This window comes from Aspergillus udagawae, assembly GCF_001078395.1.
Source record: "Aspergillus udagawae IFM 46973 DNA, scaffold_4, whole genome shotgun sequence".
Lineage (NCBI taxonomy): Eukaryota > Fungi > Ascomycota > Eurotiomycetes > Eurotiales > Aspergillaceae > Aspergillus > Aspergillus udagawae.
The window spans coordinates 2696524-2716732 of record NW_025091267.1 but is presented as its reverse complement, the minus strand read 5'-3'; the positions used below and the strand labels follow the sequence as shown (position 1 = coordinate 2716732).

General features: G+C 47.6%; 6 protein-coding genes across 6 annotated transcripts; 3 read left to right on the top strand and 3 right to left on the bottom strand.

Moving 5' to 3' along the window:
• Window positions 1-297: 297 nt before the first annotated feature.
• Window positions 298-1602, top strand: Aud_006327 (rRNA-binding ribosome biosynthesis protein RPF1; the record flags this gene model as incomplete). The annotated part of the gene is made up of 1 exon (XM_043291228.1): window positions 298-1602. The coding sequence occupies one exon, from the start codon at window positions 298-300 to the stop codon at window positions 1600-1602; it is 1305 nt and encodes a 434-aa protein (XP_043147163.1).
• A 799-nt stretch (window positions 1603-2401) lies between these two features.
• On the top strand, window positions 2402-3172 carry Aud_006326 (aminoacyl-tRNA hydrolase; the record flags this gene model as incomplete). Its single annotated transcript, XM_043291227.1, has 1 exon — window positions 2402-3172. The coding sequence occupies one exon, from the start codon at window positions 2402-2404 to the stop codon at window positions 3170-3172; it is 771 nt and encodes a 256-aa protein (XP_043147162.1).
• A 384-nt stretch (window positions 3173-3556) lies between these two features.
• Aud_006325 (amphiphysin-like protein RVS161) lies at window positions 3557-4716 on the bottom strand (the record flags this gene model as incomplete). Its single annotated transcript, XM_043291226.1, has 6 exons — window positions 3557-4010; window positions 4075-4222; window positions 4293-4366; window positions 4429-4474; window positions 4579-4629; window positions 4704-4716. The coding sequence occupies 6 exons, from the start codon at window positions 4714-4716 to the stop codon at window positions 3557-3559; spliced, it is 786 nt and encodes a 261-aa protein (XP_043147161.1).
• Window positions 4717-6867: 2151 nt separating this feature from the next.
• Aud_006324 (serine/threonine protein kinase SAT4) lies at window positions 6868-8502 on the bottom strand (the record flags this gene model as incomplete). The annotated part of the gene is made up of 2 exons (XM_043291225.1): window positions 6868-6999; window positions 7054-8502. 2 exons carry the CDS (start codon window positions 8500-8502, stop codon window positions 6868-6870), a joined length of 1581 nt encoding a protein of 526 aa, XP_043147160.1.
• Window positions 8503-15233: 6731 nt separating this feature from the next.
• Window positions 15234-16017, bottom strand: Aud_006323 (TRAPP subunit BET5; the record flags this gene model as incomplete). The annotated part of the gene is made up of 5 exons (XM_043291224.1): window positions 15234-15251; window positions 15334-15422; window positions 15487-15632; window positions 15704-15914; window positions 15981-16017. The coding sequence occupies 5 exons, from the start codon at window positions 16015-16017 to the stop codon at window positions 15234-15236; spliced, it is 501 nt and encodes a 166-aa protein (XP_043147159.1).
• Window positions 16018-16541: 524 nt separating this feature from the next.
• Aud_006322 (putative calcium/calmodulin dependent protein kinase) lies at window positions 16542-19340 on the top strand (the record flags this gene model as incomplete). The annotated part of the gene is made up of 6 exons (XM_043291223.1): window positions 16542-16627; window positions 16752-16821; window positions 16881-17030; window positions 17113-17907; window positions 17964-18101; window positions 18165-19340. The coding sequence occupies 6 exons, from the start codon at window positions 16542-16544 to the stop codon at window positions 19338-19340; spliced, it is 2415 nt and encodes an 804-aa protein (XP_043147158.1).
• Between the last annotated feature and the right edge of the window lie 869 nt (window positions 19341-20209).

Below are 20209 nucleotides of genomic sequence, written 5' to 3'. Positions count from 1 at the left end.
CGAACCTGAGGAACCGACAGTAATGAAAGACAAGGGGAAAGGGTAAACAGAGGTGAAACGAATGTGAGTCAGAAAAAACGAAAATTTCCTTTTTCCCTTGATTTTTTCCCCTTATTTTACTCGGTTTCCAAGGGTCGAATGGCGTTGCCGCAATAGGCAATTCTGGGCTATTTGGTCCAAAGTCCGCCGGCGAAACATTTGTCCGTCAAAATTATTCTGATTATTTGCTTCTCTTCCGCATCGGACCTGGTATAGCAACATCTACAAGGTTGGGCTGTTTCTCATTTCGGGGTCAAGATGGGTTCCAAAAAGTCGCAATCGAAGCCTCCCCCGAGCGCTGCTCTGGATTATAAGCCCGCGAACAAATTAAGGCGTCAAATGCTTCATGTCAAGCGCAAGCGGGCCAAGGACTCAGAGCGACGAGCAGAACGATTTGGAATAAAAAAGGAGGAAGCCAAAAACCCGAAATTGAAAGAGGAGCGTCTCAAACGGAATATTCCGCTGACTCTGGATCGGAAACGTGTCTGGGATGAGGCCGATAGTGACGTTGAAGATGCGCTCGGCCTCAGTGTTGATGTCGAGCGCATCAAGCGACAGAAGAAAGAGGAGGAAGACGAACTTAACCGACCATTGGAAGATAGTGAGTTGGGGTCGGACGACTCCGAAGATGATGTCGACAGTATGCTAGCCACCAGCGACTCCGAAGAGGACGGCGACTCCGACAGCGACGAAGAAGGCGGAGATGGGAAGGCTAAGAAGGATGATAATCGCGGACGCAAAAAGTCCTCCCTTCCGTCTGCTACAGAACGAGCAACCAGTCCGAGCCAGTCGACTCGGAGTACGAACCTCAACCTAGCGCCAGAGGCTCTCGCCGCTAAATTCCCGACATTGTTCACTTCAGAGCCTCCTCCGACGCCCAAGATCCTCATCACTACCTCGCTCAACTCTACCCTCCATGATGAGGCCAAATCCCTTACCAATCTGTTTCCTAACAGCGTTTATATCCGTCGTACAGCCCATCGCTACTCCCACAAGTTCTCCATCCGCGAAATTGCTTCCTTCGCATCGAATCGGAACTATACCGCCGTCGTGGTTCTCCAGGAGGATCAGAAACGACCCTCCGGTCTGACGATTGTCCACCTACCTCAGGGACCCACTTTCCATTTCACTATCAGCAGATGGATTGAAGGCAAAAAGCTTCCGGGACATGGAAATGCCACCGAGCACTGGCCGGAACTGATCCTCAACAACTTCCGTACTCCTCTAGGTCTACTTACAGCCCATCTCTTTCGGAATATGTTCCCACCACAACCGGACCTGGAAGGACGTCAGGTCGTCACAATTCACAACCAAAGAGACTACCTATTCCTCCGGCGTCATCGTTATGTGTTCCGCGAGAAGCGCGAGACCGAGAAGAGTGTCATTGGCACAGACGGCAAGGAAATTAAGGGCGTGGAAGGCATTCGCGCCGGTCTTCAAGAGCTTGGCCCCGCAATCAACTTCAAGCTGCGGCGGGTTGACAAGGGAATTCAACGTGCTAGCGGACAGGAGTGGGAGTGGAAGGGAGGCATGGAGAAACAGCGTACCAAGTTCCAGCTGTAGCCTGCTCTCATTCGGTTTTATACCTTTGTTACATGTCTGGTTGCATTATTGGGTTTGCATGGAGTTCAGCTCTCAAAAATGGGTTTTGGATGGCTTTTTTCATGTGCGCGTATAGTTTCTTCTTGATTGTCCAGATGCCTGTGCCTTCTCTGTAGATAATGTACGGGCGAAACACTATTCTGTCAAAGCGGCTTTTCGGCCGAAGGTGGCAGGCATCTCACCTACTCTCGGAAGCACGTATACGCGACTAATCTATAGATAAAACGCTCAGATGCACTACAATCAGTAATCCGCATGTGGGAGATCAAGAACTATTTTGAGTCAACCACCCTAGGTCGACCGAGTCAGACAGTCGCCTGAACATCTTTCCTTGACGGAGAATAGGACCCATTGATCTTTTCTATGACTATCGACATCAACCGTGAGACGTTCATGAATTCAAAATCCTTCCACGTGTCTACAGAACATGTACCTCTTTTATTGTGAAGGTCCCCACAGTTGTGATGGCGATCTCCCGCTCCACAGGGAAATCTCCTTTCATGTCCAATAAGCAGTAAAGAACATATGCATTTCAGCTCCTGGTTCCCTCATTGAGCTACCTGATTTGGTTCTCTTTTGAGCTACATATTGACAAAAATTATCCTTCAATTATTGCTCCCCACCTGATCTTCTGGAAGAAAGCCTACCCAACTTAGCATCTTACTGCGAACCTGCAAAATCAATTATTCTGAAGCCTTCACAAATACCAATAGCCACACCGCCAACCATAATTGTATGAACCCGGCTCACCTGCATCGCAATGGCAGCCGAAGGCCCAGTGCTCAAAACCCCCCGCCGGTTCCTGTTCATCGCCTCACTAGGCAATATGCGCCCGTACCGTCAAACGCGGCACAGCGCCGGGCATATCCTCCTCGATGCGCTTGTCCCCCTCCTCCCCACGCGAGTCCCTCTGGTATCCTCCAGACAGCCATCAGCCGGTCCCATCTTCTACAAAACATGGTACAGCCCATCGTACATGAACGAATCCGGGCCAAAGTTGGTCCGACAGCTAAGTAGCTGGTTATCCACAACACAATCCGAGGTATTAGGGCGAGTAGTCCGCCAAGGGGACGTCGCTTTGCCCGCGAACTTCGGCGATGCATCTGCTGCGAATGCCGAATGGCAGCTTCGGGGCGTTGATCCCCGCTCGCTGAAGAGTTTCCGACCGACGTTGGTAATCTTGCATGATGAGCTCGAAGCACCGTTGGGCAAAGTAAGGGTGAAAAGGGGCGGGCCTGAGAAAGCAAGTCTGCGCGGTCATCGTGGTTTGATCAGTGTCATGGAGAGTTTGCGCGGCAAGGGCCTGTATCCAGCGCGGACAGGGCAGACGGCGCAAGGAGCAAATGCTGGCCTGTCCATTCTGCGTGTAGGCGTGGGCATTGGCCGTCCTTCGACGCGAACCCGAAATGATGTTGCGGACTATGTCCTGACTGAAATGAACGCCTCCGAACTGGCTGCAGTCCGTGCAGCTGCGGTCTCAGTCTTGGACATTCTGGCAGATGAGCTCTATCGAGAATCAAACGATGACTGATGTTTTCATCGACTCAGAAATATCCATGGCGGAGTTCCCCGCTCTGTGCAGTACGATATTACGATTCCTAGACAGATACCCATCTTGTGAGCACCTTTCCCGTTCGCGCATCGTATTTGATTCCAGGGCGTTCCCATTGTGGAAAGCCTTGACTAACAAATTCACAATTCTGAAAATGGAGGCAATCAGAGCATACACAGAATACCATCGCACGGGATTGACTGGTAAATATAGTGTATACTAATTTTGCATAGCCCAGCAGGTGGGATAGAAGAGTAAGAATATGCATGAAAATAGAAACGCAGGTGCGAACAGGCCTGCAAAGCGCAAAAATGGCAACGAGTATGAAGAGGAAAGACATAAACGGACCGCCGATATAACCTATCATACGGTTCCCGCTATACTCAGGTCCCGGATCTCTTGCAGAACTTCTTCTACCCTGTTATCCAAGTCGCCGCGGGCGTATTGGTCTCTTGTCTCGGCGTCGAGATATTGCTGCACCTGAGCCATGCGCGAATACGCTTCGGCGCAAAAACGTAGTTGAATCTTGACCAAGGCTTCGAAACTGGGGTCCAAGTACGGCACCCGTAGATCGATGAGCTGTGGAAGTTCCGTGAACAGCTGTTCGTTAAGCTGCTCGTACGCTTGCTTGGCCATCTCGGTCTCCTTCTCCGCGCGGGGCAGCTTGGTGGCATCCTTGTCTGGCTTCTCGACCAACTTCTTCACTTTCGCTCTCATAGCGTCGTAGTCCAGCAATTTGTGGTTTCGCTTCTTAATGCACTCGTTGATATCCGGAAAGTACGCACAGAATCGCGAAATGGGGTCCAGTACGGTTGTTCTGTCAAGCGAATCAACTATTGTCAGTGATTGTCTTCGGCAAGTATGATCATCCACAGTCGTACCTGTACGGCCCGTCCAATGCTTTGATCGTCTCGGCATCCAAATCCTCCACAGCTTGCTTGTAGCTTCTGCTCACACCATCCCGAGTACCTGCCTCGCCGTAAAATGCATCAATCGTCTCCGCAATGCGCATTTGAGAAGCCGTCATTGCTAGCGAGCGTGTCTCGGTCAGCACAAAGCCCCGCCATATGAACGGTAGTGTTTCAAATAATTGACTCACCTCGTAACGAATCCAGATATCCCTTCGCTTCCTTCTGCAGTCGATTTGCTGCAGCCTCCATAGTCCGATATCGTCTGGCAAACAAAATGTTGATCAGTAGCTGATTTCAAACACGCATATCCGAACCAGCTCATACCGCTCCTCGATTTCATAGTCCCGGTCATTCGTTCTCTCAACATGTCCTGTAAGGATTGAAGGTCAGATGTAAGTCGATGTGATTTACCACGACGCTTTGTTCTCTGCGGAAGCTCTGCAGCCTGTTTCGCAGAGTTGCGGGAAATCATACCTGTTTTCATCATTACCTGCGTTGTCGCACGGTTGACATTCTTCTTGAACCCTACACAGCAACGCAAACGTCAGTGTGTGTTGAGCCAAAAAAAAAAATACTCGAAGAGAGATGGAATCGCGAACCTGCCCAAGACATGATTGCTGCGGTGCAGGCAGAAACGGCGAACAGGAAGCGAGCGAGAGTAGAGAACCGAGTAAGAAGTAAGGAATAGAGGACAGAAGTAGGATTCGCAAAGAGTGCTTGTTGACGCAAGAAGGAAAAATACTAAGAGTTTCGAGTGCCAATATTACGATTGCACAGTGTTTACGGAGCAGCGAAGGACGATCGTCGCAGGGCTGAACCTGGATAAGATGCCCAAATGCGGGACGATGATGATGGCTTTGGCACCGTTCCAGGTGGCTGTGTGTGGCTGTGGGTATTTATGTTACCTGACGAAATACGGATGCCTGTTTCTTACGGAAGTCATAGTCGAGTTAGCCACAGCTGTTGTGGTACATTACTTCATGGCGGTTTCTATCGGTAACGGATCCGACGGTATGGAACAGTAAGGTACTGGAGGAATTTTCCGTGTACGTCATGTCATCAAAGAGGAAGCCTCCCAACGATTTGAAAATGATGTCAACCGGAAGATCAGACTCAATATGGGCCAGTGCATGATGGGCAAAGATTATGTGGATGCCATATTCCAACTCAAAAGTCCGGTGGACTTGCTGGATGAGCTGGTTGAGGATTAGCAAGTAGCACAGCACAATCTATTGGAGACCGTTCATGACTCCACGATAGATTCTATACCACCCGTCTTTGCTTTCTTCGTACCATGGCACATGCGGACGAACCCAAATTGGGTGTAGGGAAGCCATGATATGTGTGTAGATTGCTCATCTGAACTCACAGAGCTTGTCACGTTAGGCACTTGATATTCATGTAATTACAATTTCTAGGTCTATCGAAAAATTTCCTGCTGGTAAGACCACGACGTAAGGAAGCGAAGACAACCAAGTCAGCAAAGTCTGGACTGTTGAATGCGTTTCGTGAGATGGCATTACAGACCACAACCGGAAGCGCACCATGTTGCCATAGTAAAGTAAGGGTCAACCACCTCAATATCTTCGTCTTGAGACAATGCCGCAGGGGACGTCGCATTCAAGACTCAAGAAGCCCTGGGTGGTCAAGGGGAACCAAAGTTTGCAATGCCCTGGTGATCCTAGCGACGAACGACCGCCGAAATCAGATAGCGACAAAGTCATTTGTTTCCGAAGTGAAGACCCAAGATTTCAGCACTGGGATAAGAATGAACAGGGAGAGGATTTTTTGCACATACCGCTACACGTTTACCGTCTAAATATGCCTTCCAAAATGGCATGATGCCATGTCGTATAGTTGAGCACAGATCAACAGACAATGAATATGGGTTGAGGTATGGAAAAGGACAATCGTACTCCTCATTTGCATGACGAATGCTTTGCAGCGTTCATTCTATAAAAAAAATAGAGACCTGGATAACATAGTGTACATAACCGGGTGAGTATAAACAAGACCTGCTTAACCAGCCTGCCTCCCAGTATACCTCATTATAGGAATACAGATTTGTTGAAAAAAAGTAAATGAATAATTTGAAAAAGCCAAACCGCGCTTTGGTAAGGCGGGGTAAAATCAATGCACGAGTAACGCGCGCTGAGTTCATGCAAAACCCCGTAAAGATTCCCAGTCATAATGCCCCGGAAAAGAGAAAGACATATGAAAGGCGCAGGAGAGGAAATAGAGAATGTGCAAAGGTCGAAAGAAGGGAAGAAAGATGCAAGAGATAAGCCGGCCTGTAGAATGCTTTGTCAGCCGAATCAAGAGGCAGTCGACATGAGGAAGCCATTAAACTTTGTAGAGCCGGTATCAGAGCCCATCAGTGGGGAAGAAGAGAGAGTATCCAAGTAAGAAATGAGGATAAGCTCAATGGTCATGACGGTTCGTTGCAATGGCATCAATTCATGACGATGAAACTAAGCCCATAAGCTAGTAGCAAGGAAAGAGCAAAACAAATATATGCGCCGGAAAGGAAAACAAAGACACCTCCTTCTACAGATCTAGTCAAAGGAGGACAACCGCCTGGAACGGGTAAAACATGAACCGCCATGTTTTTCATATGGACACAGTGAGGCAATTGTGCGGCACATTTGCGAAGGGAGGACAAGCCAAGCAAATACGACGTAAGATGGCTGAGACAATACCTCCCCAGATATGCAAAAATCCGCCATTTAACCCGCACGGATCAGATAACACACCAGCTATTCATCAGAACCCTTCCTCGCCCGCCTTACACAGCTTGATCTCGCGGACCCACTCAGATTTGAGGACCTGCGAGGCGTTGATACGGCGAGAGGGGTTGGGGTCAAGGATGGAATAGATCACATTGCGACAACGGGCCTGAGAAAGTGTAAGCGCTGATGACCCTTTGAGGCAACCTCGATGAGCTCTTACCCGATGCAGAGTTTCAATGGGAGCATAACCATCCTCATGCCTGCGACCTTCCAGATAACGCTGGTAAAATTCATCCTCATCCTTGCGGGCAACTCTCCACAGATGCCTTCCTGTCCTCATAGCCATGTAGATGACGCCTGTCGCCCAGACATCAACAGCCCTTGGATCGAATTCCTTTTCCACATATTCCTCAGGCGCAATGTATGGAGCAGAGCCGCAGAGACCTGCAGTCATGTGCGCTTCCTTCTCCCACGCCATACGGAAACACTCACCATTCCCGAAGTCTGTAATCTTGAGTGCACCGTGAGTAGTCAGGAGAAGATTCTCCGGCTTGAGGTCACGATGAGCGACGCCCATTTCGTGCATGTATTCTACACCTCGCATGAGCTGTTTGAAGAAACAATCGGCCTCGGCAACTTCCAGTTTGCCAGCGGCCAACACGAGTGTGTAGAGGTCTCCGCCGGCACAGTATTCCATGACCTCACAATAGTCGCCTTTGGCATCCTGTAACAGATCGAGGGTGTGAATCACGTTAGGGTGACGGAGGGACGAGGAAATGCAGAATTCAGAGGTCAAGCGTTTCTGGTATTTCTTGGCGGTCTCCTGCGGGCGACGGCGAAATTCTTTGACAGCATAGAGCTGCTCAACTCTAGAGTCCTTCGGGTCCACTTTGTGAGAGATCCGGACAATGCCAAAGGCGCCACGTCCAACAATCTCTTGGCATTTGCCATATTTATCAACGAGAGAGGCCGTGGCGTTGGGGCCCCCCTTCTTGTCGGCGGCCAGTTTGTCACGCTCAGTCTTGAATTGGTCGATCCAAGTAGACATTAGTGACAGTTGCTGGTCATCCACGTGGTCGTCCTTTTTTTTGCTACCACCACCCAGCATGTCTCGCAGAAGATCGGTCAGCTTCTCCTGCCGTCTTGCACTTTTGAGATGATGACAGTGTGTGCCATCTGGAAACATTTCAAATCGCTTGTGGACGATAGAACCTTCCCTTTGGTCCTTTCCATTTGCAGTCTTCGTCTTCTTTTCTTTTTCGCTGTCACCTTTCGTCGACGTCTGTCGCGAGGGAGCTCGAGATGAAGGTCTTGATGTGGGTCTAGATGGCGCTGGACTGCCATTTGTAGGAGCCTTTATGCTTTCCGGACTGCTATCCGAGGAATCTCGAGCGGAGTCTGGTTCTCTGCTTTCTTTGGGATCTTTTGAGGTCGTCTTTCCAGTATTTGAGAACATGCGGGTGAGGCGATTTGCCATGGTAGATCTTGAAGTTGTGGCCTTTACGGGCTGGGGATGTACGGAGAGCACATCCCCGTTCGCGGCGGACAGATTCATGCCCGCTAGAGCTCGTGTTACCTGAGACTCTCCATCTCGAGGGTCATTCGACGTTTGTGATGCTGCGGCGGACGAGACTGCGGAAGGTACAGGTGAAGCAGATTGCGGAGTCATGTGCAGTGAAGGGAGTGGCTATATGCGAACGGAGGACAATAGGAACAAAAGTCGCCCCCGCTGCAAGTGGGAGGACAGGCGCCTACAGCACGAAGCTGAAGATGCCAAAGTTCAAAACTTTGGAAGATATGAGATTTGAATGTAGGTAGATAGAAAGAGAAGGAGGGAGGAGAAGGGGGGCGGTGCGAGAGGGAGAAAAAAGTGCGGTGGCCTGTGGTGGCCTGAGGCGACAGTCTACAGAGAAAGTGTAAAAAACGGAAATGTGACGAAAGTGACTTTTTGTAGTGGAGGCCGGGCGAGTTCGACAAAAGAACCTCCAAAAACAGAGAGGTAAACGAAAAGAGAAAGTAATGAAAAAAGGAAAGGAAGACAGGCACCGCGCAACTAAGCACGAAATGCCCCGATGAGACAGTGAAAGAAAATAAGCGACTCTGTAGATATATATGAGTGTTTTGCCTAGCAATATTAAAGGAGAAAGAAGACGGTGTAGCAAAATTACACAGGGGAAAAGTGGAACGGCGTTGCCTACGGGGAGGAGAGGTTGAAATAGTGCAGTAGCAGCAGTGGGCGGTGCTACGTCGCAGTAAGAGGGAGACAGCTGGGTGGGTGCGGTTCCTACAAGGTCATGGAAGTCTCCAACAAGAAACAGCCAGTACCAATTTGCTTAAAAATACTCCTTTTAAATTCGATAGGCCTCTATCATCTTCATTATTATGTTTTACGGAATTTAAACGAGTCAAAGGCCATTTTCTACGCGCTGTACTACCTGCAGTTAGACTTGGATGAGATATGAGGCAAACCACCCAACATCTGTAAGCATTGGATATCCAGCTGACAATGGGTCCCTTTACAAAGCAATACCGAGCAAAATTACGGAGCAGCCGGTACCTACCTTACCTAATACCTAGGATTAAGGTACAGGACAGTACGCGAGTACCTACCTTAACTGTATTGAATGCTGATCCAGGTTCCGCTGCCTCTGTTTGCATTTCGCAGTGCTTAAAGGCTAGGTACCTACCTAGGTAGGTTTGCATGCCTGTCGTACCTTAGACAAGTGTAATGGTGATGATTATGTATCCGCGAATAATGATATCTAACAATACCTTAGGTAGGTTCACACATGAGATGACCTTGTTACCTCGGTACGATGGAATCTGAAAGCTACAGCTGTTATTGATGGCGGCAGATACCTAACCATTATCATATGCGTGTCCTGATTTAGTCATTTGTGTTAATCAAGTCTTAGCAGATGATATATATAACATACTAGACGGCGAATGGCATAGAAATATACAGAGCGATTCGGAGCCCGAGGGCAGTCAGTATCTCAAGCTTGAAACTGTGTACTCCGTACAGGGTAGGTAGTATTACTAAGCCACATACGGAAATGTGGCGCAGAAAAAGTTCATGATTACCAATACCTGACAATATGCTATTTCCACGAGACCCCGCCTCACCATGAAAAAAAGACCTGGAATCAAGCGGAATTGGTGTCTACTGCAACCATGAATATTTAACATTCATGGGCCCGAATTTATTTATCTATTACCTTCAAATTAGAGATATGACTATCTTTCAAATGCCTCTTGCAAAATGGTTTACTAGAATATAATCTAATTGGAGTAATAGCAATAATGATGGATTGAATTGAGTGTGAATTCACACCACCATAACCTATCTTTATACTTACAAACAGCGAAATGTACCGAGTATAATAAACATCATCGAGCATGCTTTCCCTTCCCTTTTGGAAGGTCAGTAGGATGACGCTAGTTCCCCATTCTTAATCAGTCCATGCTTGGTGCCAGAATGCTGATTATCGTTGATCTCACGCAACAATAATAATAATGCTCTGAGGTGACGTTGTGTTTACCAGAAAGAGGCAATAGCAGGTAACAAAATTGAGGCTGTGCATTCTCCCTGCTCATGCATACTGTATGTGATTTGATCTTTTGTTAATATTATTATTAATTGCCCCCGCACCTCAGTAACAGGATCTGGTGGCTTGAGTGGTTCTGCTCTGGGACAATTCGATCATTAGATGCTCTCAAGTGTCAATTAGCATCACCAGCTAGCAAGCTGTGGCGGGTAGTTCTGCCCCTCTTGGACACTCTCAAAAGCTTTGTCTTCTCCACTAACATCACCTGAAAGGTCAAATTCTCTGGAAAATTCAAGACGCATGAGAGGTTGGAACAGCAAAGAATTCTAATTTCTACTTTTACTGATGGATATCAAATTGTTCCCCGTTGTATGGAGGTCAATGAGCGAATGAACAGCTGTCCCATTCGCAAGGAGATTTGGAAATATTATCCACAAAGGCCTTTGTCCTTTAATTCAAGGGTAAGCCACGGAGTAGAAAGCTAGCTCCTTTCTATCTAATCAAACAAGGTCTGACAGATCATGAATTTCCCCGCGAAAATTAGCCCCTAAACTTGCATCAAAGGTGAAGATAATCAGCCAATGGATCCCAGTGTTGATTGAAACCTCTTTCCTCTGGCTGTTCTTGAAGTCAAAGAGAGTTTTGATCAACAACGCCCAAGGAGCCCATATTCTCGTGTGCATGACTTCGTGATCTGATCATGAGCGATCTGTGTACAAAGTTAACCTAGGATATCCGTCATCATCTCCTCAGTCATTCCAATCATGCATGTCTCCTGTTTTAGTTGCGCTGCGAAAATTTTGGCTCCGTGGGATCAGCACACAGCAGCTACGAAGATTGAAAGGGAGTGAGAGATACTCAAATAAATGGTATTATTGCACGAAGCGGTAACCAGATATTTTGCACATCGTTGTTATGCTCCTAAGCTGAAACAACCGACCCAATAGACGACTCGTACAAGAGCCAGTTCCCGCTTATACCCTCGAGCATTAAGCAATCGTCAAGCTCCGGCAAGATGGACCCAGTCCATGCTGCAATCACTGCGCTTTTCCACTTTCCAACATCTGGCAGCTATCAAAGCCATGCTGTCTCCTTGGCGCATCATCAAGCTGTAAGCACATTGGAATGGCGGCCGTTCAGAAGGTGCAGGTTGAAACGAGGGATTTTCAAACCCAATCAGAATGAGTGGGATAAACTGGTCTAATCACACCAATTTGACGCCAGTATACGGAGTTATATTATTGTTGGTTGAAAGCAACGAATTGTGCAATGCTAAAGGGAGCCAGTGGTGAGGGGCACATGTAGTCAGCTCATCTAGGATGGTCTTAAAAAACTACTATTCTTTTCGGTCATCTCACTGCCGCATGGGCAAGTTGACCATGTAGAACTATTTTGACCACTGTATAAGCCTAGAAGACTTCCAATATTTGGCTAAACTCTAGACTCAGGAGAAGTAGAAGGAACGTAGGCGCATTGCTCAACGAAGAAAAGAAGCGCCCTTGACATAATGAAGACTGCCTGCAACATTAGGAGACATATGTGCAAGTGAAATATCTGGATCTATCAGTGCGTGATGAACAGGACTAGCTCCCAGTTGACTAAGTCGCATAGCAGGATTCTGTCAGCTGGTTCGATGCGTTCAAAGTAATGCCAGGGGACAGAAAGCCATCGATGACGGCGAATACCCATGTATCTGCCCCTAATCAACCTTCCTAGATGCCACAGAGCGCCCAGTAGCGATACTTTTATGGAGTATGTGTTGAAATCTCGGACTGCTATTGCTGCCAGGGACATTGCTCGGACTGTTCAACTAAAGGGATTGATAGTAGCCGCATGAAGGACCTGTCAAGACCTGAAGCAACTCGGCGAACGCTGACGGCGGGTTGCTTCTAGTTATACGTCTCATGCAACGTGCAAGCTGCTGCAAAGAATTTCAATCTCTTCTCAGAACTTGCGTGGAGTCTCTTCGTTAACAGATGCTTCTTGCCTAATCTATAATGAGACAGTCCCTCAGGAATGTGCTGATATGCACGCTCCAAGATTTTCTTCGCTATGCTAGACCCTAACTTGGGGCAATAGTAGCTTCGGCGAGAAGAAACGACGGCGTGATTGAGACGCGAAGTAGAATGGGACGGAAGAACAAGCCTCTTCCCATTAATTCCTCCAAATAAACTGTCCAGGGATCAGAGTTCGGCTCTGGTGCACAACTATGGAAGGTTGAGCTAGGATCAGTGGATTTCCTGGCTTGCCATGCCGGGACTGTAGGAAAGTCCACATTTTCCACGTACCACGACCGCCAACCTGGCCATACTATGCCCGACAGGTAAATGCCTGGCTTACCTACTATCGTTGACCGCTACTCCAGGCAGGTGAATCATGGATGTTGCAGCAACAGCAGGTAGCACTGAGTGGGTGCGAGAATGGCTCAGCTCAGCCTGTGGACGTGTTATGGGAAGCGTATGATTTAAACACATCTTGTCAAGAGACTCGCAATAATACACTTTCTTCATGCTCATCAATCCATTTTGTCCAGACTGTATCAATATCACGACATCATTAGGGAGAGACAATGAACGGGAACCATGTGCTCTTCCTGTTCGAGCTACCCGCAGATACGAATATCTACGATTAGTTCAAAAAGATAACATCTTATTACTGCCATGTGGTAAGGTTATATTATGCTGTAAACCACTCAGTATTTCATAAAGAATGTCGTACTCCGTAATTACGAAGTGTAAGCCACAGCCACAGCCACCATAGTTTCAGGACTGAAAATAAGCGTTTGTGATTGTACTACTACTTCAGTAAAGGTACATGTTATAGGCTATGTTGAAGGCTAAAACCTGCCCAGACTGGACTTTTTAAACTTAACCAGAATAATAGACAACCTCTGTATCATTCGTCTGTGTAATCCCCTCATCTGTAGGTGCCCTGTACGGAGTAATTATGAGTCCACTCAAGGGCTAACCCTCTGGTACGGAGTAAATCACGAACCATACTGAATAAAATCTGGGACACACCAAGAATATCACACCGGGAACCATGGATCAAGCCACTTTCACAGTTCAATGGTCTATAAGGTACCATTTAGTGTGCCTATTTAGTTTTATTAATACTCCCATATTGCAAAGATGAAACAGTATCTACCAAAGGTAGCTAAGTACTGCACATCCTTAGTTGCAGTACCCATGTGTCCTACGAATTGATAAATTTCACCTCTGAGTGTAATTTCCTGCATCAATGCCTTGGTAACAAGCTTCTATTGCTCCATTTGCATTTAAAATGGCCTTCCGAAGAAGCTTAACCTGGTCAGGCTAGCCCCGGATCTGGTTGGTGGAACGAGAGTCAGCACGAGCCATTCATTACCTTACCTACCTAGGTATGGTACCTTAGTTACGGAGTACCTTAGGTACTAGAATGACGGTATCAAAGGTACAGTAGAAGTTCAGACGCGGAGGAGAGTAAGTCGGATCCGTTATCCCCAAAACATACTGTTTTGCCGAGCAACTTGCATGTCTGCCGCATGCATGCTGCATACTCTAGAGCGATATTTCAATGTCGTCACTCGTCAAGCATATCTCAGCTCCAGTGTCCTGTCAGACGAGGGTAGGCATATACTTGAGTCATTTTTCAGTCAATGCCATCCACAGGTTCCTATGTAGCGTACACCATTGGCGGATGAGCGAATTATGAGCACCAATCACTAATAGTGGATGCTCTTGCATTATCGGCCTGCAGCTTCTATACGAGACTTGAGATATAACAAGACGCCTGAGCCGCAGTGCAGTGGCTAATATGGGATACCCTTCCTGGGATGGCTGCAGGTGCTTCTACGCTTCCTCTTTGAACTTTTGCTAATCCCGGCAAGGCCCCTATTAATACAAGGGATTATCAGAACCTATCAGCAAGTACAAAGGAACCGTATCTTGCTGATCTAAAAGGTAGACGGACCATTTCACAACGATGAGTTGTCGTTTGGATTTGCATAACGCATGTTCCTTAATTCTCTTCTCTTGCAAGTAAGAATAGAGATCCAATCTGGGGTTATCCACAACCCCTCAGGGAATTGTGTCTAACAGATTCATTCTCGACTGCATTTCAACAACTTGCTCATAATTTCCTTAGTTCGCCCGAGTGAGCCCTAGCACTTCTATCTTGGCTTCGTATGATCTCTCTCGGGAGGCTCTGGTGGGAGCTCAACATGTCGCCGCCACACGACGTTCCGAGATGGCAACTGAATGACCAGAAGGACTGTTCTTCAGGTCAATTGGCGTGGGCTATTGCCATTGAACCACAAATTAGCGAGAAGTCCTCGATAATGGTGCGCAACTATTTCCGGACCCTTTGAATCCGATCATCGGGGATGCTTGAAAGACACAAGGCGGATGAGAAGTGCATGCGACAACAGATAGCAAAAGTAAGGTCAAAATCGACAACGGGAAGGGTATGGGTTGTTGCCGCAGCAATTGAAATATCTGTCGGCTGGAGCTTTGTATACAACTCCTCGGCCGATAGTGATGATGGTGAGAGCACAGATAATTTCAATTGCATGCTGTGATAGCCCTGGAAGAGAAAGGTTCCTGTCTGCGTGGGCTTCCTTATGCTCGCAACTTCTGAAATTGTCTATTCAAGGGGCGTGTTCGGTTTCAGAGACGGAATTGGCAAACTCCGACCTCGTATTACACGTAAGCCTGCCAATGCGATCGATGCATAACCGGATATTCCGATCCGTGAGAGTATAACAACGCCGGTTTGTAGCTCTGACCAAGTTCAATGATGGATAAGGCGTTCAAGCATCATAAAATGTTTACGTATAAGGATTTTTGTCGGTCTATCCATCGGGTATCGGTCTCTAGGACAGGACTCGGGTCTATAGATAGGTAAGACAACGTTCCAAAGAGAATATGGGAGCCTCGCGTCTGTTCAACAACTGTAAGGCTGACGGTACTTACCACAAATTGCTCGAGGGACTCTTCGAACAGTTCATTATTCACACCCACGCCTCCCGGATGTTCGACAGGTGACAGCGGATTTTTGACCACTAATAATGATAAAATCGTCAGAAATAGTTAGGACAATATTGAGGCAGACCCCGAATCACGTACCATACTCGACGTAGAGGTTGATATAAATCTGCTGTAAAGCAACTCGCATGCTCGGGCTCTTAACATCTGTGAGCATAACAAACTTGATATTCGTGGGAGTTTCGTAGTAATGAAGCTTGTACTGGCTGGTGCGATAAGTGACGAAGCTAGGTGTACAAGTATTCGTCAATTATGAGTTCAGACCTCGATAGAAGCAGCTCAATGACTATATTCTCACCTGTCATCCTCGCCTCCTAACTTGCGCACCATGTTTCGAAGGGAAAATACAGTACCGAAAATGAGCTTCGCATCATCGTCGGTCGTCCGCGCAGATTGGCCAAAAACAGAGGAGACACCATTCTGAGTAGCAACTTCAGAAGTCGGTCGCGACGATTTACCGACTATCGAGGCCGGACGGGGAAGCCATCGTCTCTTATAGATACACTCGGCTGGAAGCGTGCAAAGGGGCAGATCAGCTATTGTTTGTGTTTACAATAGAAAAGGGAGATCATTACCGTGGCGGTCGAAGATATAGAACGAATAGACGACCATTTCACCAGATGAATATCGACAAGACAACCAAAATGCCGAGAGAGCAAGACAATACAGCAGATCTCAAGCCGTGGAAATTGACTCAACAACGATGGTGGTGAGTAACAATAAGAGCGGTTCAATTAGGCTTATCGAGACAAGAATGCTCGTGGGCGGTGAGAAACCACTTCCCCCTCTCTCTCGAAATGGTGTCAACTCACCACCCCTTTCGCTCCCTCATCCCACTCAAATAATATCATCATATATACTCCGTACTGTGGGAAAAGGTAGTCCGATGGGCGATATTTAGCAATCTGGCCACATTCCTTCTCCTTATGTGGGCCTTTAGTTACTCTCGTTTCAGTCCCTTTTTGACCTGTCATCGGCTTTCGACTCTTCCCCGATATTCCCCACATTCGGCTTAGGCATCCAGGTTTATTATCAGTGCAATAATACTCAGTATTTCACCTTTGGAAGGAATACAATTCTGCAAGACGTAATTCATTCCCATTCCATTGGCTTTTGAACACTTTGAGGTTCATTCGATGGCCGACGAAATTGCTGAACCCAAGCACGATGATATTCTCAACGCCATGAATGAACTTCCCAAGCCCAAACCTAGCCGTTACGCGTGAGTCGAACTATATACCCCTCCCAGCTTCCTCATTTTCTTAGATGTCACTGCGCTCGATTATCTTGCATATATCCTCAATTCAATTTGCAAGTGTTCATTGCTGAATAGATCCTGGGATTAGCTCAACGCCTTCCTCTGAAAGCCCGCAGAGGCACTATCGCCGAAATCCGAAGGTCCGACGTCCGGTGAAGGTTATTATCATTCAATCACTTTTTCGTTGTGTGCGATTTGACTAATTCATTGGAGGCAGGAAACACTGAATGCTCGCTCCGAGTATACCACGAGCCAAGATGATGGAACTGCTGAACACAGGATCAATCAATATGTCATAAAGCAGGAGATTGGCAGAGGATCCTTCGGTGCAGTCCACCTCGCAGTAGACCAATATGGGAATGAATTTGTAAGGCGACTGTCCTTCTGATACGTAAGCCGGTTTGCTGTATGTGGGATGAACGCTATGCTAACATTATGTCTTTCCACAGGCCGTCAAGGAGTTCTCTAAATCACGACTAAGGAAACGCGCCCAATCACATCTTCTCCGCAAACCTCGAGGCCGCAAACGACCATCAGATGGCTTCAATTCTCCTCTACATCGGCATCCGTCGGGGAACGAGGACGAGCACGGCAAGAACCCGCTTTATCTCATCAAGGAAGAGATCGCCATCATGAAGAAGCTGAACCACAACAATCTGGTGTCTTTGATTGAAGTTTTAGATGACCCCACAGAGGACTCCCTATATATGGTGATGGAAATGTGTAAAAAGGGCGTGATCATGAAGGTTGGACTGGAAGAAAGGGCCGACCCTTACAGCGATGAACAGTGTCGCTGCTGGTTCCGTGACTTGATTTTGGGAATTGAATATTTACATGGCCAGGGTATCGTGCATCGAGATATCAAACCAGACAACTGTCTATTGACGAATGATGACGTTCTCAAGATTGTTGATTTTGGAGTATCGGAGATGTTTGCGAAGGATTCAGATATGTTCACAGCCAAATCGGCTGGCTCGCCTGCCTTTCTTCCGCCGGAGCTATGTGTGGTAAAGCATGGCGATGTCTCGGGAAGAGCAGCAGACATCTGGTCTATGGGTGTTACTCTCTACTGTCTTCGCTATGGGAGGCTGCCGTTTGAGAAGCAAAGCATCTTCGAACTCTATGAAGCCATCAAAAACGACCCCGTTGTATGCGAAGAGGAAACGGATGATAACTTCAAAGACTTGATATTGCGGATACTGGAGAAGGATCCGAGCAAAAGGATCACAATGAGAGAGTTGCGAGTGAGTTGTTTCCTGCTGTATATCAACAGTAACACGTGTCTCATGGAATAGTCCAGGCGCATCCCTGGGTGACAAGAAACGGCTCCGACCTTCTCTTACCTGAGGAGGAGAATATTGCACAGATTGTGGAGCCCCCAACTGAGGAGGAAATGAATACCGCTATAACAAGGAATGTGGGCCACATTATGGCTGTAGTATGTCTTTGTGCCCTGACGCTACTCTATTTTCCACGGAATCAGCTGACATAAATGCTACAGATGAAAGCTGCGAAGCGTTTCAAACGGCTTCTAGGTCCAGCTAAAGCCGAGCCGGTGATGCAAAGTATCCTTGGCCAGGAGTATGAGAGTCATTTCGTGGAGCCGCCGCTCGAGATGGACCCGGAAGAGGGCTTCTCGGCCAGCCATATTCTCATGGGTAGCAAAAGCCAGAGTGTAACTTCATATAACAGAGAGCCCCAGGAACGTGAGAACGTTCTGAGAGGCTATCATCAACAGCGCGAAAAATCACCCGAAATTAGTGATTCAGCCAGCAAGTATACTACCCAACAAAACCCTGTGCTAGGCAGCTCAACCAAACATTCTGTGGGCGTCACACCGGAGAGACAAGATTCAGGCTCTATCTCCAGTTGCAAACTTCGGACCAACTTGGTCGACGATCTACAGACGACTTTCTTTCCTCAGTCCCCTTCACCCCAGAAAACGCTGTCACGGGCCAGTTCGGCTACAACAAAGCGCAGCGTCGAGGGTACCAGGGGCCACGCCCGGGATCCTTTAGAAGAGGTATTCCCATACCTCTTTATTGGTCCATCCACCTACACTGGGTCGGTTCAGGAAGGAGAGCATAATACTGATATGGAGCGCAATCCCTGCCAATCGGAAACCCTATTGTCAGACGAGCCCCTAGAGACGACTCTAGCAGGGGATGGCGTTATCCCTATAGTGAGCGAGTCTCCAGGTGCTGCTGAATTCGACATTTATGAAACAGCGTATCGACAGGAGATCGCTCGAATCCGTAAACTCACTCTGGCTCGTGAAGGTTCTCTACCCAAAGTGTACTTAACTCGGCGTGTTGAAGATAAAGACGAGGTCTTAAGGCTTGTCGAGCACGGATCTCTTGGGACGAACCTCGAAACTGCCACTTGCGAAGCAGATGCGGTTATTGGTGAGAAGATCACGGCGCCGTCCAGCCCGCGCTCTGGAGTGAGCATGATAAAAACTCAGCTGAATGAGCAGCTCAAGTTAGACGCAAATGGAGCCCTTGCTCAAAATCAGCTGTCTGCATCTGCCACCACGGCAGATCGCGAGCCCGAAACCTCGCCAATCGCTGCCACTAAAGCGAAGGCTACGGGAGGCTCGTTGACGTCGTCACCGGAAAACGCCAAAACCAAGTTGAAGAACCTCTTCGATCGCGTCAGGGGCAATAACGATCCTTAAGTTTATCGAAGATTGAGTTGTTGAAGCCGACTACAATTGGCACTGTCGGAAGGTTGTCCTTCGATGTGGTGCTCCGCTATATTTCTCTACCCCTACTATTTTTATTGAGATGAATGATCTATTGCTGGACATATGACCTGTAGCTATCAACCTCTATGGTATGCACAGAATCTTCACAGAAGTAGTTTTTACCAGTTTAGTTTCTGAAAAGGGTGCAAACGTTCAAAAGGACATGGTTCGACATAAGACATGTGAATATGCCCGCGATGTGGACATTAGTTATTATACATACAAGGGCATCAGACCCATCTGGGTGAGCAACATAAGACCTCCCACGAAAGAAAAAGAGGGGAAAGAAAAATAAATAACGCAAAATGGAGGAGAAAAAGGAGGAGCGATGATGAAAGGCAATGAACAACATGAGAGATGGTGGCAATATGCAGCCGTAGTCGTAAACTGATTGATCGTAGATGTCGAGCTTGGAAAGACATGGGAGAGGCTATAGGGGGAAACGAGATATGCAATAATGATCGCAGACGAGGAAAGGAATATCGTTGTCATAGGAACTTGGCGCGTTCAACATGGCCACATACAATAGGGCGGATTTCGAATGAAACGAAGTATGTTCAAGACTGAGGCTGAGACTTGACTAATCTCGCCTCTGCCGCATGAGACTGTGAGTATCGTGCTGCACTTATTCATCCGTCGGAGTTGGATAAGTCAGAGAACATCTGTCAGAGAAAGTGATGGGATCTGTGTGCTTCGGCTTCTCGACGCGTGGACGTATCAACTTGGTGGTTTGAGGGCGATTGCCGATCGTGAGCAATCGGAATTCGTCGAAAAAGAAAACAACACAGGGATAGGTAAAA